The sequence below is a fragment of the Spea bombifrons genome, chromosome 1 (genome assembly GCF_027358695.1).
Source record: "Spea bombifrons isolate aSpeBom1 chromosome 1, aSpeBom1.2.pri, whole genome shotgun sequence".
In the NCBI taxonomy this organism is placed as follows: Eukaryota; Metazoa; Chordata; class Amphibia; order Anura; family Pelobatidae; genus Spea; species Spea bombifrons.
The window spans coordinates 126,254,921-126,280,721 of NC_071087.1; the positions used below are offsets into that span (position 1 = coordinate 126,254,921).

General features: G+C 40.1%; 1 protein-coding gene across 1 annotated transcript; it reads left to right on the forward strand.

Moving 5' to 3' along the window:
- The first annotated feature begins 7,877 nt into the window (after positions 1-7,877).
- TCTN1 (tectonic family member 1) lies at positions 7,878-25,766 on the forward strand. The gene is made up of 14 exons (XM_053454227.1): positions 7,878-8,301; positions 8,630-8,750; positions 12,252-12,382; positions 14,891-15,033; positions 15,594-15,681; positions 17,448-17,554; positions 17,652-17,672; positions 19,064-19,189; positions 19,864-19,989; positions 22,721-22,802; positions 22,951-23,092; positions 24,019-24,187; positions 25,107-25,229; positions 25,429-25,766. Exons 1-14 carry the CDS (start codon positions 7,878-7,880, stop codon positions 25,573-25,575), a joined length of 1,950 nt encoding a protein of 649 aa, XP_053310202.1. The 3' UTR covers positions 25,576-25,766.
- Positions 25,767-25,801: the final 35 nt, after the last annotated feature.

Consider the following 25,801-nt stretch of genomic DNA (forward strand, 5'->3'; position numbering starts at 1 on the left):
TTCTGTAGCATCACTCACCACAGAGGTCCAAACTGCCTCTTGAACAAACATTAGCGCACGTTGGGAGCTTCATGAAACTGGTTTCCATGGCCGAGCAGCTTCACATAAGTCGAAGATCACTATGTGCAATGCCAAGCATTGGCTGGAGCTGTGTAAAGCTCAACTAGGCCACGTCCTGCCATAAATGTTATCTGGAAACCTGTCCAGGCAGCTGCCCTTGGCCTGTCATTCCTGGGGGCCCATAGCAGCTGCACACTTCCCAACTGTGGCCTTTTATCCCCCAAACAACCCGACAAACCCATGTACTCGGGAGATGTCGCTGAACGCATACTGAATGTGTGTAAAAACAAACACATAAAAAATACTTCTGCAAACTTGTATGTATGTATGCAGGGAAATATTTAAAATTCCATCATTTGAAATACCCTGGGGTGTCTATTTTCCAAAATATATGATTTCGCCCTCGACACTCTACTGAGACCGCCCTTACTAAAGTTACTAATGACTTACTCACTGCTAAATCCAAGGGCCACTACTCCATGGTAATCCTACTGGACCTTTCTGCTGCTTTTGACACGGTGGACCACCTTCTTCTCCTTCAAAAGCTTTATGATCTTGGCCTCCGTGATACTGCTCTTTCATGGCTCACTTCCTACCTCTCTGATCGTACCTTCAGTGTCTCTGTCTCCAGTAACACTTCCCCTCCCTCTCTCAGTTGGGGTACCCCAAGGCTCCGTTTTAGGACCCCTTCTGTTCTCTCTTTACACTTCCTCCCTTGGCAAACTGATCTCATCCTTTGGCTTTCACTACCACCTGTACGCTGATGACACCCAGATCTATCTATCCTCCCCTGATCTCTCTCCCTCTGTCTTAGATCGTGTAACTAACTGCCTTGCATCTGTCTCTACCTGGATGTCTGAACGTTTCTTGAAACTCAACCTCTCCAAAACTGAACTCCTCATCTTCCCTCCCTCCAATGCTAAGATTCCCCCATCTATCTCCCTCAATGTTAATGGTGCCATCATCTCCCCGTCTACTCATGCACGCTGTCTTGGTGTCACCCTTGACTCCGACCTTTCGTTCACACCCCATATTCAGTCTGTCTCTAAAAACTGTCGCCTTCATCTTAAAAACATTGCCCGTATCCGTCCCATCCTAACGCAGCATACCACTAAGGCTCTTGTCCATGCCCTGATTATCTCCCGTCTTGACTACTGTAACTCTATTTTAGCCGGTCTCCCTCTTAACCGTCTTACCCCTCTACAATCCACCATGAATGCTGCTGCCAGACTCATCTTCCTCTCCCATCCCTTTACTAATGTCTCTCCCCTCTGTCAGTCTCTTCACTGGCTGCCTGTGCGCTTCAGGACTCACTTCAAAATCCTCACTCTTACTTTCAAAGCCCTTCACAGCGGTTCCCCTCCCTACCTCTCCTCTCTCATCTCCAAATACACTCCTAACCGGTCTCTCCGCTCATCCAATGATCTCCTTCTATCCTCTCCTCTGATTTCTAGATCTCATGCCCGCTTACAAGATTTCTCAAGGGCTGCCCCTATCCTCTGGAATGCCCTCCCCCGGTCTATCCGTCTCTCCCCCTGCCTTTATTCCTTCAAAAAAATCCCTCAAGACCCACTTCTTTAAGGGTGCTTACAACATAGCATACTAACGGCCTCTCATACTCCCATATTCCTTTAGCTCACCTTTCCTAGTCCCTCCTGCAATACTTTTACTAGTGTGGCTGGTCTATCCCTAACAACGGCACTTTTGCCTATTGTGTAATACACCCAACTCCCTCTAGACTGTAAGCTCTTTTGAGCAGGGCCCTCCTCACCTGTTGTCTCTGTTAGTCAGTTTGTAATGTAACATACTACTTGTTATGTCCTGTCTACCCATTGTACAGCGCTACGGAATTTGATGGCGCTATAAAACAATAAATAATAATAATAATAATGATGGAGTAAATTGAATTAGTTGGCTTCAAATATCTCCCAAATAGGACACTGGGGCAGAAAAATGCACACCTCCCAAATGTATCACTGTACTCAGGAGATGTTGCTAAACACATATTGGGTTGTTATTTGAGAGTGGCATATACCAAGAGCTGTAAATTCATACCTGAAGTAAAACGTGTGTGGAAAAAATGACAAAGGCTGGTGGTAGAATTAGTGCATGGAAGTAGTTAAAATAGAAATTCCTTGGGGTGTCTAGTTTTCAAACATATATGGTTTGATGGGGTTAAATTGAATTGGCCAGCTTCAAAAGTGTCCCAAATAGGACATGAGGGCAGTATGACCATACTTGCCAAAAAACAATACATAACTTGTGTGGGTACAGTAAATGAGAAAGAAGAAAATGTCAGCTAAACACAAGCACAGCAGAAATGTTAAAACTGCCATATAAGAATGCAAAGCCCAGAGCACAAGAAAAAGAAACTCTTTGACAGGCAACTGTAGGACAGCTAACCAGCCATCTTTGATCCAGCTGAGCTTGGCGTCGCGGAGCTCTGTGTGTGCTGGCAGAAGACTCCACACGGATTCCCTGCTCCCTTGGTACCGGTAGTAGCAGCAGGTAGAGGAGGTAAGAGGGTGACACAAGGTTTATGAATGAGGACTCAAACCCTAGGCATTTGAAGGATAGACTGTTTGTGTGGCACCCAGAATTAGGGCTACTGTGCTGCAGAGCCCGATTCAATAGCAAAATAAAACTAGGGAACGACAGACTCAAGGAACAAGAGAATGTGGGTCAAAATCGGTTACTGATAATTCAGGCAGTGTTACATCCATTGTGCAGCCTACACTCCACACAACTTTGAAGAGCCTCAGTGTGCGGAGGTAGAGTCTATTTTCCATCTGCCCAGGACCGTAGCAGGGAGTGTCCCAATTACTAGGGAGTGGCTCACAACTCTCAATGTAGTCAAGCTACTATTCAAGGCCTACCGCGTGGTGTCATCAACGTGGACAGACCTCCAGATGATTGAGTGAGCTCTCACCCCATATGGAAAATCCCCTATGCCAGTAGTAAGTTGCCTTGGGCCCGCCTGTATTGGCCAAATTGTTGCTTTTTAACGCTCTTTTACTGGCAATATAGAAGGTTGGTTAATGGAGCGAGTTGTATTCTTATATTATTATTTATTATAATAATTATATTATAGTTTTGACAAAAAAAGGAAACTGCATAGATTAAAGTATAAGAGGTCAAGGTAAATGGGCCTTGTTCCATATCATCATAGCAGCTTAAAAAATAAAACTTGATTTTGCTATGCCATTTGGGATAGAGATAGGAGAGGAGCCATAATGAATTCATTTTCATTTAGAATACCTAACCTAAACAAAAGTGTTAGAGAAGAACAATTAAAATATATGTCAGTCAAAAATGGAAACTGGAAATATTAATAAAATATTATAAAATGGTCGCTCAGTAATTAACAAATGTTAAACAATAGTGGTTCTTTGGTGGACTTAACCACTTACAATTTGAAGCAGCCAACTTTATTTGTGTGTAGGAAAATGCATTCCTGCAGGAGCTGTTGCTGCATTTACTTACGGTGTAGGTAAAAACACAGGTGTCATATGGAATTTTTGTATAGGCAACCTAAAAACGCAAGCGGTATAAAGAGTATGTATGGGATGACTAAGCCTCAACAAACTGACCACACTTAAAATATACTATAAGTATACCAGAGAACATCCAGGCTCCAGCTACCCACAGCCCTCCCTTTTTCGTTAAAAAAGCACCAAACTTTTAGGGTGCGGCCTATATATACGGGGGGCGGCCTATATCCGAGCCAATACGGTACATCCTGCAAGCAAACATAAGGGTACTTCTGAATTCAGCTGCAAAATACACATTTAAGAAAGTTATTCTAATAGCCTCTGAAAAATATAGGAAGACTGAGGGTCAAATGACATTCACTGCAATGTTTGGAGGTCAGGCTATCTGGTTTCACCATGACCCGAGGATTGGGGCTAAAATAGGAAACACTTCATATGTTCCTTCTCCAGATCTGGGTGAAAGGTGATCTATGTTATGTCTAGGGAAGCTGCTACAGATATCCAGCGTCTTCAATAAAATCCCAAATGCCTCCAAACTCCTATGTTAAGCATATAGGATGTATATATATTTTTTTATTTTAAAGCTAGCAGTAGTTTTAAGCAAGCAGAACAAAAAAAAAAACACAGAAGGAATATAACAGAAATGCTTCCCCTCTTAGGGAATCTCCAGGGACTCATCTGATCTCAAAAGACAAGTCCAAAACAGAAATCCTCTAATTATTATTATTATTTATTGTTTTATATACCGCCATCAAATTCAGTAGCACTATCCAGAATAAATAAATGCAAGCAGCTGGAAGTGTCCATATGCAAAGGAACAAAAGGAAGTATAGTGTAGTACTGATAAGAAATAAAAACAATTACACTCGCATAAAACAGTGCACTGAGACCAGCTCTTAATGCTAGAAAAGCACAAGTTTCTTTTACCAATATCCGTCTTCTGTGTTGATGTAAAGTCACACACGGTTACATTCCTAGCACAGATGTATAACTTTAAAGACAGTGATGTTATCCACTACCAGCAATATCCGCTGGACAAAAAGTGTCCTGAATGGCAATGGAACCAACACACAAGTAATGATAAAATTGCAATAAAAGCACCTTACTAACTCCCCATGGGTTACGCAGGTGTATCATATAACAATAATATAACGCACTTAAGGTGCGGGGTACTTTTTGTTGCAATGTTATCATTACTGGGGATATCAGAGGATGTCCCTGACTTGCACATGATACCCACTGCCAAAAAGCAGGACAGTGAGACAGTAACCCAGGACAGTACCTGAAAATCGCGACTGTCCCATCAAAACCTGGACTATTGGGAGGTACAGTCGTGTGAAGAAAAAAAATGTATGCCCTCTTTGGTTTTACTTATTATGACATAATAACAATCATCTGTTCCTTAACAGGTCTAAGAATTAGGTAAATACAACCTCAGGAGAACAACAACACATGACATTACACATGTCATGATTTATTCAACAAAAATAAAGCCAAAATAGTTTGTAAAGCCACCTTTATCAGTAATAACTTGAAGTAATCCTTTTCTGTATGACTTTACCAGCTTCTCACATCGTTGCGAAGGAATTTTGGCTGACTCTTCTTTATAACGTTGCTTCAGTTCATTGAGGTTTGCGGGCATTTGTTCAAGCACAGCTCTCTAAGGTTCCGGCCACAGCATTTCAATCGGTTGAGGTTTGGACTTTGACTTGTCCATTGCAACCTTGATTCTTCCTTTTTTCACCCATTCGGTGGTAGATTTGCTGGTGTGCTTAGGATCATTGTCCAATTTCATCCAAGCTTTAGCTTTCGGACAAATGGCCTCTTTTTCACATGAATGTATGTACTTAATTTCATATATTGATCTACACTAGTGTGTTTTAATACATTACATACCCATTTGTAGTGATTCAGACATGTGATATTCTATTACTGGGCACAGGAATCTTGTATTAATGGATACTTTTCACATCTTCAGGAAATTAGAACTTAATGAAGAAACCTGATCTCAAGTTTTCCTGCAATAAACGTTGCAGCAAAATGAGTGAACCTGGAAATGTCTCCTGTGTGTGATAAAAATGCAAGGAATGATAAACATGTCTCCTCTTCTGGATGTTGGAAGATGACCCATGGAAATCACATTTGGCAATCTTCCCACAATAATATAAACAGAAGCCCCCATAGTGGTGTTACAATGAGGGATAGCAACACTAACATCAATACACACACGTCATGTTGGTACAGGAGAAGAGGTCCCTCTCATTTTTGCTAATGTTGTGTGCAGAAGTTAATGGCATGATGACCTTGAAGTTCAGGGACACAGATGGTTTCTTTCCAGAGCATACTTCTCAATATGTGGATTTTTAGCAAGTGTTTAAAGTTAAAATACGGTAAATAGGGGAGAGTCTGACAGGACAGGGCATGGAATGTAAGACAATTGAAGTCATAGAGAAGCAGGAAGACAAGCGGTTGGAATTCATGCCTAAGGAGAGCTATACGGTAACTCAAGGGAAGGGCAAAGAGAGAGGTTCGGAGGGTATTTGCAGATAGAAGCAGAGATGTGGGATTAAGGTTATTAAATGCTTGGTAGGCTGGCATCAGGAGTTCAATTTAATTATGTAGCATATGGGGAATCAATGGAGGATTGACACTGTGAGATAGCAACTGAAAAATGGATATGATTCTTATATATTTTCTAGCTAGGTGAGTCGGTACTGATTTGACTTTTGCTTGTGAAAAGAGGAGAAGTACAAGTCAAGCCAGCTGTAATTCTTCTATTCGATTTGGTTTGGTTTTGTTAACCATAAATTCTCTCAGTGACTTTCCTCTCGTGCTCAGTGTGTCCTCCTTGGCTCATGCATGGCTCTGGATCGGGGCTTGAGTCTGAACCTCAAAATCAATTATTTTATGGTAACAAATGTTTTTTTAAATACCAAGATAAAACCAAAAATAATAAAACATGTTTGCATGTTGTTTGCAAAATAATTAATCCCACTCCACATACATTATATAATATTTGGTAGAGTCGCATTCATATCTTAAGGTATTTTTTAACATATGCACTGCGGCTTTACAAACAGTGTCATACAGCCCTCCACTGGAGATTTGCTCTAGAATGCCGCCTGTGGACATTGGTGTTCAACTAATCCCAGAAATTCCCAATGGGACTGAGATCAGGACTTTATCTTGCCTGATTGAACATATGTGTTTTCCATTATACATGGAAGCCTTTTGTTGACTTTCACATGCAAGGATAGACGCGTGTGGCTGATCCATCAATGTCCAATCAGCAGGTTCTTTTACATAAAAAAGATCATAAATATATATGTATGTACAACAACGATTTCCAAAACTTCACAAGTTTCAAATTCCATGTCTTTCCATACTTCTTGGAGGTCCAATCTATGTTGCTATTAATTTCTTTAAGGTAAGAGCTTTAGACCATTTGGACTTTGTCCAAAAAAAGTCAGTTTTCCTCGGCACAACAAATATTGTGTTTGATTTGCCTTAAAGCATAGAGCCTTGCCTTGAAGCTTCAGATGGTGTTGGTGTGTTTAAGGTCACTTTGGAAATATTTTTGCCTTTCTTCTGCAGGATTTCATTGGCATGGTGGAAGTTGCTTTATCGCTTGCTGGAATTGGATGCGTCTTTGCTCTCTCGAGATAATCTTTTAGGTCTGCCGTCTCCAAATTTGGTGAAAACATTGTTATAACCTTTCTTCCAATTATCATTATCTTTAACTTTGTTGCAATTTTCGAGCTATCCACTTACGTTTAATGAATGTTGCACCGGCCTACATTACTTCCCTATATGCATTGTCGTGCATTGGAGATCAATTAATTCAATATTAATTAGATAAATATGATAAATATGATATTGTCGTGAATCCGATCAACGCACCTTTGTTCTTTGCTGTCATTCACTAGGTTTGTCATGATTCACCAAAATCTGCAAAACCAAAACAATAATTACACATAAGTCCCACTTAGTGTGGATATATATATATATATATATATATATATATATATAGTGTAATGGTGGTTGATTTTATTAGTTAGCTATAGCTTTGTCATAGTATATGTACTAAGTATAAGTAAAGCTTATAAAAATACATAAAAATCACCCAAACGGAAGATGCCTTTTTTTGTTGTATAAAATGCTTAAGGTATCAACGAATGAATGAATACGAATGAATATGTGTGTGATGTGTAAGAGTATGAATTTATGTCACGTAAAATACCGGTGCCCGGCGCATTGCATTGCGTCATTTCCTGGATTCCGAACAGGCGCCCTGTTGTTTATAGCAACGCTCGTCGGGCCGCTGACATGTCTGTATTAGGGGGCTGCTTTGTCCTGCATTTACTCGCCGTAATAACTTTGTGTGTCTCGGAACAGCCCCGGGGTGGTTCTTACTCGGATTTAACCAAGATCGATGAACTGGAGGACCCGGGGATATACTTACTCACGGAAAACGGGACTGTCCCATGGGAAGACTCATCAAATGACTCCCATCATAGCAGGGAGCAGTATGGTCCCACTCCGTATGGCACAACAACGACAACAGCAGCAGCAGCAGCATCTGATGTGCTTAGTACCGAGAAGCCCGTGGTTACCCCGGTAACGGGAAGCTCGGACACAGCTCCCCCGGTTTCAGAGGTATTTCCTGAGACCCAGGCTCCTGTCATTGTGACTGACCCCGGTTCCTCTGTGGAGCCCCGTGCTCGGGCTCTGCCCTCCCCTGTCACTAACGGTAGGTAGCACAAAGCTATGCTCCTGATGAGCTGTATGGGCGATCACACTATAACCCGAGGAGCCGGTATTCAGTGAAGCTTAAAAGTTGCGTCTGTTTCTAGCTGCCAAAAAGATCTGAATTCTTCATACCGTGCAATAATTGTTGAGCACTGTTTCATATTCCATGCTGGCTTTCTAGAAGTCTTAGTTGATTCATGTAATACCCACTTTGAGTTTTGTTTATTTAAGCATGAATAAAGACCTGAAGGTATACATTCTATAGAATAAAGGAATGTTGAGTATTGTTGTAATAATTTCCCCCCTTGTATTTTATTTTTTGTTTGAAGTTGCCAGCCTGTGTGTTTGCGACCTGTTGGTGGATCAGTGTGATGTTAACTGTTGCTGCGACTCGACGTGTTCTGCATCGGATTTCAGCGTTTTTTCAGGATGCTCGATTCCTGTTGTCACGTAAGTATTATTATATGCTGCTTTTTTAGTGAATCAATGATTTCACGAAAGTTACTATTATTTAGAAAGTAAAACCCTTTTTACATTGTAATCGACCTTATGAAATGGTTAATCTAAGTCATAGTTAAAGACAGTGAGGGAATTTAAACATGCATGGGATAGACATAAAGTTATCCTGGATCTAAGACAAGACCAAGGACTGAATACGGTCTTGTCTTAAATTACATCAGGTAAAATGGGCAGACTAGATGGGTCTAACGATTCTTTTCTGCCTTCAAATTCTATATGTCTATGGAAATCAAATTAACTATCAAAGGAAGTCAGCTCTTGGCAATACACAGGGGGGAGAATAATAATAATGATAATGAACTCAGATGTTTATGTCTTTATAATCACAATGGGAGTATTGCAGCATGTATGTTTCTCTTTTTTATATACATATATATCTAAATTAAGAAAATATAGATTAATATATATCACAAAATATACGGTATGTAATAGAAAAAGGTTTTAATAAAGTCTTCATCAATACATGAAATATTTCGGCATATACAGTATATAATAATGTAATGATAATCCATTTAATAAAGTAATGATGAACACATTCATCTATTTAATAAGCTGATAAGTTAAAACATTAAATTATTGGTAAATAAGGTTAATAATTGCTAAATATTACATTGATGAATACATTAAATAACTGGAGATAAATGAATTCAATATTAATTAGATAAATATGATAAATGCATTAGTACATTATTAAACATAAATCTACCTGGAATGAGCTCTTTGTGCCTGTCACTTATGCTCTATGTTATGTGTATCCTTCATGCTTGCACGCGTGATAAAGTGTCGTGTGTCCACGTTCCGCACACACCTGTCAAGCACACTTCTGCTCCTCCTCTCCATCTACTGTGTGCCACTAACCCTAGGCTCACCCCTGACACACACACACCCCCATCATAACACCATATGCTGCCATCCACACACACTCATTCTAACACCATACATTAACATACACTTACACACTTGAAACAGTTTTGTCCTGATTTGAAGTTTGATTTGGTCTAAAATTTCAGATGCACATCACCCTACATAATTAGTTAAGGACATTAGTAATCTGTGCACAAAAATACAGTACTAGTTCTATGATCAATGATTAACTCAAATAAAGGCTGTGGTATGTGTCATTTAATGGTATAGTTTTGCTTTGTCCATAGTGCCATCTAGTGCTACCAAAATATATTATCTGGTTCTAACTTCATTTAGAAATTGACTATGTTCTACAGAACACTACTGCGATGATATACAGTCTTAATTTTACCGCCATAATAGCTCTTTAGCCTTAAAAACACAAATGCTTTGCACTATTTATGAATTGAATGAGAGATGATCCAGAGGTCTTAAACACGGATGCGACTCAACATTTGTTTTCTGTTGGGCCAAGAAAAGGTAGCACCTCCAGCCAGAGGCGTATCTATGGTATGGCACCTATGGCTCGTGCCATAGGCGCCATTTGAAGGGGGCGCCAGTGAGCGGCTTTCAAACGCCGTTTTTTTTTATTTTTTAATTTTTTGATGCGGAGGAAAGAGAGGAGCGCCTAGCAACCGCTCGGCGCCCCTCATTCTCCTCCACGAGGCCTCTACCTCCGTCCCGGTGCCGGCGCCGGCATTTCATGCTGAGCGCCGTAATATGACATCATATTTCGCGGCTTAGCAGTGAAGCATCGGGCACCAGCGAGCGGCTTTTAAACGCTGTCCTTTTTTTGATGCGGAGGAGAGAGAGGGGCTCGTAGGAGAGAGTCTCTCCGAGACTGTGGCACGAAAGGAGATAAAATGAGATGAAATTTCACAAAGCTTTCTAGTTAGGTGCAGGGTTTTAAACGGGATTCCAGAACATACAACCAACCAGAATAATGATTCACCGAGACAAAGGCTGTGCCAAATGTTCTACTATATAGTGCGTTACTTATTGCACACACACAGTCATGCGTGTGAGATTCCAAAGATATAGAGATAATCGTTCTATATATCCATTATTAAATTCCAGCCTGTTTGACAAGCATTTAAAAAAGCATAAATAGGGACCTGCGGTTCAACTTGAAATACAAAATCCATGATGATAAAGACAGAAGTGGTAAAAAGGCTAGATTACATTTCTGTAAGGGCATGAAGCCCATAAAAAAAAAACTTCATGGCCTGGAGCGGTTCTGAAAAACTCTCTTTATGATCCACACTTTGACAGGTGCCCTTCTCCGAAGACATTTGATTGAATTGCTTCCTCCGCGAGTGGGTGATACACTCCAAAATATTGTAGGTGGCTACCAGCAGGTGGCACCAGATATCCATTTTAATGTAAAAATTGCATTAGTGGTCCAAGCTGTTTTGGAGGTTTTTATGCACTGTTACTAATAGGGCTGTTCTCATACTGTGCAAAGAAATGGTTGAGCTCTTCTCTTGTGGCATTTTAAACAATTAAGAATTTCTCCATAACCTCAAACTGGACACTGATGTGGATTGAGCCAAGCCACACGAGAGCCAAGCCAGACTTGCCTGCAACATAAGGAAGCTTTGAGGATAAGAATAAATGGCAGGAGTTGGAAACAATTCTTACTCTCAACAAGCTGAGTGTTGGGATCGAGTCCTGCTCAAATCAATACCAACTCATCCGTTTGTAATAAAAGAAAGCTATGTTGGTACGACATTTGAGGAATGGTCGAATCTGAAAGAACACTCCATTGGATGAAAACCACATTTAAAACTTTGTCCCAGAATTGTTTTTTTTTATATACATAACCCCAATGTTTTATTCATACACACACCAACTTTGAGAAAAAACAAAAGTAAAACAGGGTAGTTAAGTAGACATAACAACAAAAATATTTTAAAAACTTATTTTAACTAGATTGTATAGTCTGTCATGATAAATGTAGGCTGTACAGATGAATTAAAAAGCAAAAAAGTGAAGTTGAACAGAAATGTGTAAAATTGACATGGCACTTTGAATTCAGAAAAAGAAAATCATAGTGTAGTACCGGTATATAGACGATTCTCTAGTTGATAGACTATATAACATATGTAGATACACTCACAAAAGTAGATCCAGGCTCTCGATTGTCAGGAGTAGGTGAGTGTTTTCACGATATGCACAACCACACTCTTTCACTTTATTTGGTGTGTTTGAAGGGTTTGCACACCAGAGGAGAATTTTGCTGCATGTCATAAAGAGTTACTATTAAAAGCACCCAATATTGACACACACTGGATCATATGCCACTGAAAGATGCCTGTGTGTTTCAAATGTGCTAAAATGTATTATTACAGTCCATCTGGCTTTCATCGTCAAGGTAACTTACAAAAAATTTATTAAAAGGAGCTGTCGGTCTTTCCGATGGCCTCAAGGAGTTGTTTGAGATATTATATATGCAGATATTTGACATTAAGTTTTTATTCATTTGATACACTGATAACTGACAGCATCTTCCATCTAATTGTTTTACAGTGGTGACAGTCAGCTGTGCACACGTGATGCTGCTTTCTATTCAATGAATTTTATCCCTGCAGTTCCCCAAAGAGTCATCCAAAATGCGGAGCTCATTAATCCAAATGTGTTCTGCATTCAAGCAACCAACTGTACGTATCTATATTTCGGCTACTGACGCGCAATCAATCAGAGAAGAAAGTCATCTAAAATGCTTCCATTGTGAATCGTCTTGCTTAATAATTTCTAATTTAGATTTAAAATACAAAATATTATGGACACTGTGTGCCTATATATAAGAGCTGAGATTCTCCTGAAATCAATAAGCTCAATGGATATTATTAATTGGGTACAGGCTAGGTATAATACTAATTTACCCCAATACAACCATTTACAATGTATTAAAAAATAAAGGTGGACCTTTTTAGGAAAAATGGACACACATAGAAAACATTCTTCCCTAACCTAGAAAGCGGTTCATTAGCAGTTAGGGGTGAGAATGATACCAAAGGATGCACAAAGCAAGACACATAATAGTTCAAGGACAGAGGATAGATTGAGACTAGTTTGCTAAGTGATGTAATCTGAAGTAAGAACAGATGGGGTCCTAGAACTGAGCCTTGGGGTACCCCAACTCAGAGGGGAAGGGGAGGGGAAGTATGATCAGATAGGTAGGATGTGAACCAAGAGAGAGCAGTATCATGGAAACCAAGATCGTGAAGAGTTTGAGGGAGAAGAGGGTGGCCCACAGTGTGAAACGTGGCAGAAAGGACCAGTAGGATTAGCATAGGGTGGTGGTCCTTAGATTTAGCTGTGAGTAGGTAATTAGTAACTTTATTATGGTAGGTCTCGGTAGGATGTGGAGAGCTGAATCCAGATTGAAGAGGGTCAAGAAAAGGTTTAGAGTGAAGAAACTTAGTTGGGTGTATAAAACTTGTTCAAGAAGCTTGGAGGCAAGAGGAAAGAGAGATAGAGGAAGATAGTTGGACAGATCGTCGGGTCAAGGGAATGCTTTTTGAAGATAGGAGTAATGGTAGCATGCTTAAAGGAGGATGGGATAGATCCAGCAGAGAGGGAGAGATTGAAGATATGAGCTAGCGTACGGACAAATGAGAGAGACTGGGTAAGATGAGGAGGGAAAGGATTGAGGGGACATGTGGTTGGACAAGAGGAGAAAAGAAGAGCACAAACCTCATCTTCAGTGACAAGAGAGAATTTAATTAATTTAAAAGAGGAAGAAGAGTTTCTTAGCAGTAGTAACGTAGAATTAATTTATAGTGCAAGAAATCAGATGTAGAATGAGGCTTCCGCCAACTACATTCAGCAGTGCTGGAACAACAAAGTTAGTTGGGCTTTGGGAGGAAAGAGAAGGAGTAGGAGTCAGAGAGATGTAAAGGAGAATTAGAGAAGTAAGAGAGAGAGCACATGCTAGAAAAAAATAAGGTTCAGCATGTGACCATCATCGTAAACATGGAAGTTAGTATGTTATGTGAGATCAAATACGGAGGTAGTGGAAAGGAATTTCAAAGCCACAGGACTAAGAGGGTTGTCAATTGGGATGTTGACATCTCTAAGAATGAGAGGACATCAGAGGAGAGGAAGTGGGGAAGTCATGAGGAGAAGTGGTCATGAAAGATATATTAATGGGTATACAACAGCAATACGTAAAAAGATGGGATTAAATAGCTGGATAGCATGGATCTTAAATGAGAAGAAAGAAAGTGATGGAGCAGAGGGAATAGGTTAAAAGGTGCACGTTGGATAGAATAGCAAGCCTACCTCACCACCCTATCCTGTCATCAGGTCTGGGAGTGTGAGTGAGGTGTAGGCCACCATAGGAGAGAGGCAGTGTTACACGAGGTAAGCCAGGTTTCAGTTAGATAAGGAAGGTGCAGGGAACTGGAGGTGAAGTGGTCGTGGACCAGCAGAGCCAGAGCTGGATCTGATTCGAGGTGCGTACATCACGTGCAGGGAGAGGCATTCGACCGAATGTATGTCCTGCAGGGCATTTAGCTGAGGGTGGGGAGAGGGGTGTATGCATTGAGGGGGTTGTGTTCTTTAGAATTTCATAGACCAAACGAAATGTAAAGGGACCTGTCAAGCATTAATGTTTATAGAATGGCTGGCATGTCCCTTTAAATGTAAAAAAATATATACCACTGGTCCCTAAGGGGTTGAAAAAGCCTTTTATTTTTATTTACTTACAGTAGTTCCATTTAAATAAGAAATAATATTTGTACTGATGCTACATGCTTTTCTGGGTCGTTAACGCTGGTTTTAAGTTAATCTCCATTACCTTTAATAAGGCTTGCATCTTCATTCGTGCGGGCTATGGGATAAGCAGCAAAACAATGCGCAGGATTCAATAATATATCCCCTCCCTCTCACCTTCTTAGTAAAATCTCCTGAGAAACCAATGTTGGGAAGAAATAAACAGTCAATATCGCCAAATAAATATTTAGTTTCCTGAGGAAGCGTTTGTTTGCTTGTATTGTTCTTGATCCTTGGAAGTGAGTCAAGAAATAAATGTTGAAGAATAATATATTTAACCCCTGAGTTAAAGATCAGTTGGCTCTACTGATTCAATATATGGTTTATTGTTTGACTATACAGACCTTTTCTGCCTTCGTAAAATGATCACAAACTTTTCTTCTTCTTAGATGGACCAGCATTGTCCTTCATCACACCTGATGTTCCTACAGAGAGTAACTTTGACAGTTTGCTTAAAGAGTTTGGTGAAGTTTCATTCAATACAGACAATCTGGTTGTCTCTTCTGGAGCCCAGAATGCAACAAGATATAAGGTGAATAAATCGACTGGGTTTGCAGAAATAGGCATATGAGATTTTGTAGGCATAGTTGAAAAACAGTTGTTCATGAGCAAATACGGTTAAACCTTTCCGGTACATGGGTAGAGAATAAGCATGTGGGGCACAAGCTCTAAACAAGGCAAGGTTATCATTAAGTCAGCCCGTACCTGTCTCCCACTGCACCCCAAAAACATGGCTTGCATTACACAGGACCCCCCCATCTAGAAAATATCATATAAAATGTACACTTTCTGCTAAGGAAATTGCTTGTTGTGTAAGGGCATCAAAAGCAGGGAGAGATGCTGGACTCCTTGTGGTGGTAGTTATTAGCACTGATATTGCAGGCAACAAATTCAACAAACAATATAAAATGTTCTTCCACAATGTTGGAACCAGATTCAGTGTGAAGTATATTTATTAATATAAATTAGTTTGATTGGGAGAAAATTAGTTTTCTTTATTTATTTTTTGTAATTTTATTATACAGGTCTAGACATGATGATTTCATAATTTGAATTTAATCGCTGCTATTTTTCATCTGTTTTTCCTTCCAGTATGGATCTCCTGTCTTAACTTCAGACTCTTTCTTAAAACTTCCAGCTTCTCTGGGTACCAATGTCTGCACAGATAATAATCCCATAGGTATGACTTTTTGATATTCCTCAATAACATTTCAAGAACTTCAGTGTGAATGTTCTATAAACATTATCAACATTTTGATTTGTATTATAAAATAAAGTTTTACTACTACTCAGTTTTGCAGGGGGAAAAGCCTTGAAAATTCAATTTGATTATGTATAATCAAATTACACTACTTTATTACAACACTCTGTGTATTATTATATCTGCTTAAGTTCCATATTGTCAAAATGTATCCAACAGGTCCATAAGTAGTATTAATTAATTAAGTAGTATAATTATAGGATTTTACTAAAACATGACGTAAAGTCATGATTTTATGAAAGACACGGAGGCGAATATTGTGCCACTCAATCTAGTTCTGTGTTTTGCCTTGGCAGGTCTCTTTGTTAGTTTATTCCATTAGTAGGAAAGTTTCTCATTGTGTATATATTACAGGGGCATATCCCTATCTCTCATTCATACATTATGGCTGGAAATAATTCGCCCTCTGGGGATCTCTCTGACCACGATCCCTCTATCAGAGAGGATTTAAATTCTGGTTTTGACCCTTTGAGAGAATTGAATAATTCTGTAACTCAGGCTATTGCCTCAGCCATGAGCTCTATGACCTCGGCATTGTCTGCTTCCCTGACTCAGGCCATCCATAGGTCTATGCCTGCTTCGCTTCCCGCTCAAGAACAGCCTTCAGGCTCGTCCCCTAACGCGCCCAAGGGCAAAAAAGCGGCATTTAAATCACGCCATACGCGTGCATCTGCCTCCAGAACCTCTATGACTGATGGCGACAATCCCATTCTAGACAGCGCTATATCAAAGCGCAAAAGAGCCCTTACTCGCCGGGCAGAACGGGCGAGGAAATGGAGGTGTGCTAGGGCACAATCCTCAAGCGCGTCTGACTCAGACGCTGGGTCATTGGAGGAGGCTAGGTATGGGTCTGACTCAGATTCCGCTGTGGAAGATAAGACCGCGGACGACACGGCTCACCCATCTGGGACCCCCGAGCAAGCGGAAGGTACCCAGAATATTCCTCCCTCCTCGGCCTCGGAACCTTTGGTTCTGGACCAATTTGGGGAGCCGTTCTTCGACCCGGAGGGTTTACATCACCCCCGTTCAGCCGGGTGGCTACCATCAGATCATGTGGCCCGCTATCTGCAGGCCAGAGTCCGCAAGCCGCTGAGCAAAAGTCTGCGCAATAAATTACGCGCTGAGTGTCCCCGGCCTATTGTCCCGGGTAAGGTATGCGAGACACCTGTTGTGGATCCAAAGATGGTCGAGTTTTTATCTAAGTCAGGGTGGAATCCCTGCAAGGGACTGGAGTCCACCTAGAAAGCTACTCAAAATAAGCACCTCGACATTTTTGGACCACTGACCAAAATGTTTCAGATCATTGAGGATTGGCTTGACTCAGGTTCCCCTCCGGATCCTATGGTGCTTAGAGGGTGGATGCAAAGAGCCATTTGCATTGCTGGTAATACAAACACTTCACTCTCCATTGAACACCAGTATAATTAGTAATAAGTAGTAAAATATTTATTCAATAATTATATTTAATAATTTACAGGGTAATCTGTTTTCATTTCTCAAACTGTCGACCTGATGACTGCATGGACATGTACCATCTTTTGTGGTTTTGTGTTTGGGAGGACTTGTTTTTTATCCCCTAGTTTGCACTTATTTAGGTATATCTGTACTACCAATAGCATGTCTAATGGGTTTATACAAAGATGCACAAACTTCCTTGTTTCAAGAATTGTTTTACCCAATTGTAGGTTTCCTAATGAACCAGGATTTTAGATGCACTAGAAGTGTACAGATTGACAATTGCTCTGTTCCTGCATTGTCCCTTGGAACGTACACAGATATTGGGATTTTGACAGTAAGTACCTGCAACTAGTAGGCATATGCTTCATATTCATTGAAAACATTTACTTTTGAGCAAGCATATTAATTAGTTTCATTTATTTATATTACAGGCACCTAATTCCGAAAAACCGGTAAGAATGTTTTCCATCTTGTTTATGTTGGTCCTGCAGTTACATGAGTTGATTACAGAAAGACATCAATTGGACCTGCTATTCCTTCCTTGACTCTAATAAACTCATAGAAGTTCATATCACTATTCCCTTATTTCCCTGGGGTTTTTGCCTATATGGTACGCTTACAGGGCTCGAGGGTAGTGCTGTATTGTGTGGAGGGTTTCAGGAAAAAGATACAGTTCTGCTCGCTCCTTGCACCCAGTTTGGCTTTATGGCCATACTTGTCTCTTCCGTCATACTCCAAGCCTACCAATGTTCCCAAGTATAATGTGTTTTACACAAAGTAACATCTTGGTCTGTAAAGGTTGGGAAAAATATCCAACCACCAACAAATCAGTATATTGTGGTGCAAACAAATACATGTCACTGCATTCAATATTCAATATGCATTATTGAAGACCAGCTAAGCTCTTGTCTAAGTAGGCATTCCCAGTAATTATCCCTGCATAATCCATAGATGAAGTAGTGGCAAACTTTTCTTTCTACAAAAACTCACCAACAACTCATAGATTGTTAAAACAACATTACTTTTTCAGAGCAAATATATCAGAAGCATGACTACATTCTAGACCGCTGCCCTCTGCCCCAGAGCTTTGATTAAAAGGGTCAAGAAATGAATGTTATTGAATCCCCCCAAAATTATGCTACCTATAGCCTTGCTAATAAAATTCATGAAAAAGTGCTGCCTCACTAATGATGAATGCATATTAAGCTATTTTGTAACCATTTACAATAAATCAGAGGTCCAGCACACCATCGCTCCTTTTGCGACACATGCCAGTTTTGGTTGCGAGACGCAGCCATCCACTCGATGACGGCCATGGATGTGCTTTCTGCACATGTGTGGGGAATCTTTTAGACATCCCTTTAAATCGCATGCGAGCCAGTGTTGGAATTGGTTGGCAGTGAGTATTTATGCATGGACACTGCACAGATGGAATACATCTCATTCAAGGCAAACGGCTGGGAGTGGAGTCTGATGAACACCTCAATGCATTTGTATGCATACATGAAAAATATAATGCCACGCAGCTATCATATGCATTTAAGTGTAGTAGTTGTAGACCAAGTTCGGGAGGGCGAAACACTTCTTTGTATAACAATTAAGGGAAACTTTGATACACTACAGAAACTTTAAAATGCAGAAACTAGTATGGGAAACCACTTGGCCTTCCTGTGCAGCCTTTTGCTGGCCTTGAACTTACGGCGCATAGAATGGCTGGAGTGTATCTTTGAAGTCTTGGTGACTATAATCTTAAGACTGCTTTGGAAATCGGGTCATGGCAGTGCGAGACCCGCAGGAATTCTGCTGTTACATCATTTCACTGAAATATTATTCCTCCTCCTAGGTTAATATCACGGTACAGTCTATTTTTCTGAAATCTCTGAATGGGACCCTCACTATAGAAAACCCCGGGAATGTTACACCATCTTTTGACAACGCTACAGGTATCTGCAGCTTTGTGGTTTTGGGGGTGAGTACGTTCTTGTAATTAATTTATTTATTGTGTAAAGCATCTTTTGTAAGATGCTTTATACTGAAAACTGTTGCTAAAATGTTATATCTTGAAATCCTGATATATTTATTAGTATGTGATACATGGAAGATTCTCTATGATTAAACATAATCCATTTGCAGTAACAATATACCCATATGTATAAAATAATTACCACCTATTAAAAATAAATATTTTCACTATATTGAAAAATAGATATTTAAAAATATATATATTTTTACAAATTCCATCACAGGCTATAGATAATAGCAGTTGCAAAATGCAACATATTTGAGGTCACCTTCTGGGACAATGATTCTCTCCCACGCTAGAGAATAATACTTGCAAGTGTACCCCGTGATGACCCGCTGATCCAGGACAAGACCCCAGCTGCCCCCTCCACAGCCACTGTCCTACCCGCCGAGTGCTGGGATATAACGCAATAGCAATGCTCTGCAATCCCCCCCACTGCTTATTGTATCTCTTCTAATTCTTATATCCAAAGCAAATTTACACAGATTAATTCATACCATATCAGATCAGCGTCAGAAATAGGTCAACGGTGGATTATACCAAGTGATCAGAATAGCACAGTTACTTGTTTAGAACCCCAACATTTTTTTGTTAATTTTCATTGTCTTATGTACCTTTAGGGTAGTTACACCATAATGTATACTGATCAAGGAGAGATTACAAATGTTACGGCTTCTTTTACCCTGGGAACAATTGACAGTACAGTGGTTCCAATAGAACAGAGCTTTCAAATTCGGTTCATCCAGGTAAATACGACCGTTTCTTCTCATTATATGCTAATAAATCACACAAGTAGATTATTAACCTTTCGGTAAAAAGGTAACAGCTTTGTTATATTCCATTTCCCATTGTTGTAAAAATAAACGTATTGGCTGCTCACATTAACCATTACTCCTGAGCCCGTTCTCAGGGGTGTTAGACTTGTGCAGATATTACTATGAAGCATCATTTTAGCTTTGAGAATGTGGAGCTGTAGATTTCGTGTGTGATGGTCGTGGGTGTATGTAAATACTATGAATGGGAGGAAGTCACTAGCTTTATGTGTGCCAGCTGGTAGCCAGGTGTTCCTAACTCTAGCCATGTGACTACATTACCTACTGTCAGACCTGCCACTCCTATATTAAGGTTCAGCAAGTTAATAAAATGGGCTTTCGGACATCACTGTCCATGTGCATTGGAATAAAAACATTCATCTGCTACCAGTGCATCCCCCTATGGAGACTGGGTTCAAGATTGAAGATCCATGAGCTGTCCATGCCATTTTGCCATTTTGGCCTGCTAGATAGGCTAATGTACAAGATCACAGAAAGGCAACAGGGGCCAAGCTCCTCTGCAGTGTGTTTTACTTAGATCTTAGGGCCAGGGGCATTTTCGTTAACAGTCTATTCCTGGAGGAATCTCTCAACAAATAGCCATATTAGCAATGCTGGCTGGAATGTTCTATTGTCCTCTTCTGTAAAACCTGATTGCAGTGCAAATGTTTGATTTAAACCTTCCTAGCCATGCAGTGCTGTATATTCTGGCATAGAGTTAAATACATACATGTGACAAGCAGGGCCGGCCCAAGACATAATGCCGCCTAGGGCGAAGTTTAAAATGACGTCGTCGTCCCCCCCGCCGACGCCGGGGGGGTGACATTTTTTAAACAGTCCTGCGTTTTAAACAGTCCTGCGGCGAGTCTCCCTGCTCTGCCACGGTGCCGGCTTGTAATGCTGAGCGCCAGAAATTGACATCACTTCCGGCGCTCAGCATTACAAGCCGGCACCGAGCTAGAGGGCTCGCAGAGGAGAGAGAGGGGCGCAGAGCGGGTACTGATAACTTGGTAAGCGAAAACCACTCGGCGCCCCTCTCTCTCCTCCGCTAAAAAAAAGTGCTTGGGGCAAAGTGCCGCCCCTTCAAAAGTGCCACCTGGAGCAATTGCCCCACTCTGCTCCATTGTCGGGCTGGCCCTGGTGACAAGGCACCAAATGTCATAAGACAGTAGTAGGCTAGGACAATACCCACGGAGCTGGGCAGTACAGTATTTTACGTAGAAGATGTTGAGTGTGTACATTGTACTGTTCTATTAAGAGGGCCATACCAAACTGCAAATGCTTCCCTGCTTGCAGTAAATTGGGTTCTCGATTAGTATAGATCACCTACAGTCCATACCCGGGGTTCTTAACCTGTGGGGTATGCCTCCTGGGGGAGGTTTAGACCGACTCCAGGGGAGGTGTGAATAGCCTCTCTACTATAAATTGTTTTAACAGAATGTATTCTGCCTAAGCCTAAATTTTGGGCCGTTAAAACATGGGAGGCGTGGGTCATAAGAGTTTTCACAAGGGAGGTGTTACACCCAAAAGGTTAGGAACCGCTTATCTATACTATAGTCCGCCTCCGTGCATGAATCATGCCAAATGTTTATGATTCTTTAATTGGCATGTAATCATATGATAGTGTATATTATTGACCGATGTATTATAAATCATCATGAAAACATCTTAGGACTGGGTGTCGAGATCTGTGAACAAATGTTCCATAGAAAGGAACATCTGAAGGTCAGACTGGGTCTTCTAAAGTGTTCTCTTCATGGAAAATGAAAAGGTATCACTTTGTAGAGTGTTCACCTATACATTTGTTAACAAATGTCGTGTACTAATGGCAAAGATATAAAAACAAATGTGGGTGCTGGGTTTGCTGTGCACACAACCATATTGAACAGAACCCAGAATCAACTTCTATATACATTTGCTAGGAATTGTGTGTCATGCACTTTAAAGTGTCAGTAAACCAGAAAAGTATCTTTTATGTCAATTTTCAGAAGGCGGCTTGTATTTTAGAAGCTACAAAGTTGTTTTCTCAGGTCTGCAGACAGTAAATCACTGCTCCTACATCCTCTCTACTGTTTGCAATCCTAAATGGAGCAGAAACACAGGATCATGCCTTCAGCCCCTAGTCTCAACTGAGACCCACGCTTAAACCAGCAGCCCGCAGCCGATAAGCTGTCATTCAGCTACAGTAAATGAGGCTTATCTCAGTTGATATGCCTTGTTTTCTGAGAATTCAAACAGGAAAAAAACCAAAAAGTTGTTCTTTTTAAAAGCTCTGTAACGAGATCAAGAATTTTTTTTTTTTCTTGTGGCAAATGTTTATTTTTACTAATGAATCAACTTGGACTTAATGCAAGTGGACCTTGGATATGCTGGCTTTGTAGCTACTTTTGCAAAGGGTCCTGGACTAAGTCTTGTCTTTACACAAAAGATAAGTCATGATTAATTGAAAGAGGCCCGTTTTCTGTTTTGCCTTCTGTGAAATCATTAACCGTACTAGGTAACTGTTGCCTCTCCTCTATGGTAATGTTTACCATTTTGTGCAGCTGATGGGAACAGTTTCCTAAGATTGAAAAGAATGAGATATTAATGTAGCACAGTCAACAATGGCTTTTATTGATTCAGTCATTATCTTAACAGTTATTTCAATCCATATGTTCTTTTACAGGATGGAACAGTACCTTCTCCAATCAGTGGAAATCCTGGTTATGTCGTTGGGTTACCTTTAATGGCAGGATTTAAGTTGACACAATATCCTTTTTTAATTTTAAAAAAAGGCAAGCAGTATGAGCCTTGCTTTTTAAAAAGGGATATAGCTGTCTATCTCAAGAGAAAACGTTGTCTTTAGTTGATACCTGTTATATTTCAATGGTCATATTTCTCCTTTACAACACTATAAATCGGGTATCATCCAGAGTACAAACAGGTTCAACCAACTAACTATGCTAAGAAGCTCTGCAGACCAAAACTGCCTGGTTGAAGAAGGTAGCAGGACACCAGTGCTGTTCGGTTATAACATGGTGTCTGGCTGCAGACTGCGGTAAGTATCCCTTAGTTGTTTATTAGCAATACTTGGTGACTTCCCACGGTTGGCTGCTAGAAGCTCGCTATACGAAACAGGATAGCGAGGTGCCTGTGATTAAGATAAAGGAATTAGACAGGACTGGATATAACCAAACACAGCTCCTCTGGTAAAAGAGGAGTTAATATTTGGTATGTTGAGTCCACATGAAAGTTGAGCGTTTCTGGGTGTGAAGGGCTGCAAAAGAGGAAGGAGCTATGCATGAGTGGGCAAAAGTTCTGGTTATGTGAGCACATCATGTGATTTATATTTATCATATTTATAGTTAGCTTTGTGAATACACTTCAGTGTCACAGATGTAGCGTGTTCATTCAGCAGTCAAGGGCTTTATAAATACATCTGTTCTGAAGTGATGCAGTGGTAAATTAAAAATGATATCCCCTTCAGTATACCAAGACAGTTTGGACGATGCTATGCTTACAGATTTGTGGGAACAGTTTGGGGAAAGCCCTTTTCTATTCCAGCAAGTCTGCCCCAGTGCACAAAGCAAGGTCCATAAAGACATGGTTGGATGAGTTTTGTGTGGTAGGAACTTGACTGACCGCACAGAACCCTGACCTCAATCCCATCGAACACCTTTGGGATGAACTGGAACAGAGATTGCGAGCCAGGTCTTCTCATCCAACATCAGTGACTAAACTCACAAATCCTCTACTGGATGAATGGCCAAAAAATCCCACAAAAACACTCCAAAATCTTGTGGAAAGCCTTCCCAAAAGAGTGGAAGCTGTTATATCTGCAAAGGGGGACTACATGTTAATACTTATGTATCTAACATGCAATGTCATAAAAGTCCCTGTTGGAATAATGGTCAGGTGCCCCAATATTTTTGTTGTAGATATAACATTAACTGTGTCATCAGAACTTTTTCTTTTCTCTTTCAGTTATTCTTTGACTGCCTTTTGCCAACTTGCAGCAGATGTTGTCCTTAAAGTTCTGAGAGGCCAGCAGTTTCCAGACTATGTGGCCTCATTTGGGAATTCTCAGCCGCAGAATGTGTTAGACTGGGTGCCGATTACTGTTGTTAGTTCTACAGAGCAAGGAAACATCCCGGTAATTGTTTTTGCTGACTACTGAGAAACACACACAAACCTATTTACTAAAATGCTTAATTTCTTATGTATTTTGTAGGATTTAGATATAGGAACTCAATCTCTTGTGATATGGATTTTCTAATTTAGAAAATCCATATCCGCACAAGTGGGCGAACTATTTTTATTTCTTATTGATGACAATTCACATCCGTCTTAAACTAATGCTTTTTAAATTCTCCCCACGTTCACCATCTGCTTTTTGCCCTTATAGGGGATTCTTTTTCTGACTATTTAGAGGAATTATTTTTTTAAATTCTAAGAAAAAAATAAACAGTGTTTGGCATGATTTCAAGTGCTCAGCTAATACACCAGACACTGGAAACAAGTCGGTATTGGATGAGATATCAGTTCTTTTCAAATGACACCTTTTGTACATTAGAAAATAAAAGGTAAAGCCAATATAATTGGAAATATTTCTTTTACATTACTGCTGCTGTAGTTAATTTGCATATTGAATTTCTAATTATTTTACATCAGCATCTGTTCTCGTTAATGAATGTGTGGAAAGGTAGAAGAAAGCTATCACAAAGAGGCACACAGTTTGCACATTTCATGCGCTACCAATAAAGGACAAAAGCATATTTCCAATTCACACTTTATATCCAGGATTTATTTAGTGTTCCCTACTGCTTATCTATCTTAACGAGAACACAAAATGTTCATATTTTACATTTTTTGCTTCGGTTTCTGAATTTTCACCTTATTACTGCAGTCAAGTAATGCTTAATATCTGCACTTAAAGCAATGGTTGTGAAGTCCGCTTCCTTATAATACGCATGATCCAAACATTATACAAGTAAATATCAATAAATAATTTCTATGTCATTATATTATTCATGATTTATTTCCTCACTGTCTTTTTATACTTTTCTTTTTAGGATGCTTGTAAAATCCCAGTATCTTTAGAAACAGAAGTAAGATGGACTAAATATGGCTCCTTGGTCAATCCCCAAGCAAAGATTGTAAATGTTACTCAAAAGATCAGTCATGTTTTTATTCCGGTATGTATCATATTGCCCTAAAGCCACAGTGCCTTCAACAGATGCGTGTCTGCAAATTCTCATCCTCTGGCTTTTCTGAATAATTGTGCAAATGTGTATATAGTTTATGTATCATACATTTAGATGGTAATCATCCTAACAATATAATACTTGCTCTGTCTCATTTGTAACTACTGGGCTTTTTCTCTTTCTTTTACAGACTGCGCTTTCAGCAAGTGAAAGGTTTCTACAGATCTCCACTTCTGTCTCATTCATTGATGTGTCTGCACCTGCACAGCCCGGTTACAAAGCTCAACCAACAATTGATGCCAAACTGCCCTTTGGTTTCTTCCACCCATTTGTATAAAACTAGCTGGTAACACATTAGTTGGTTATCTACTTTAATTCTGAGAAACATTAATGTTGTAGCTGTAAATGATTAGACAGTCAGAAGACTTAATTATCCTATTTCATATTGAAGACTGCAAGGGCAATTCCTCATACGTTACATTACGCATATCGTAATGTAACTTTAGTAGGGTTGCATCTTTTTCAAAACAGTTTTGAGTGTGTGTGTGTGTAATATATATATA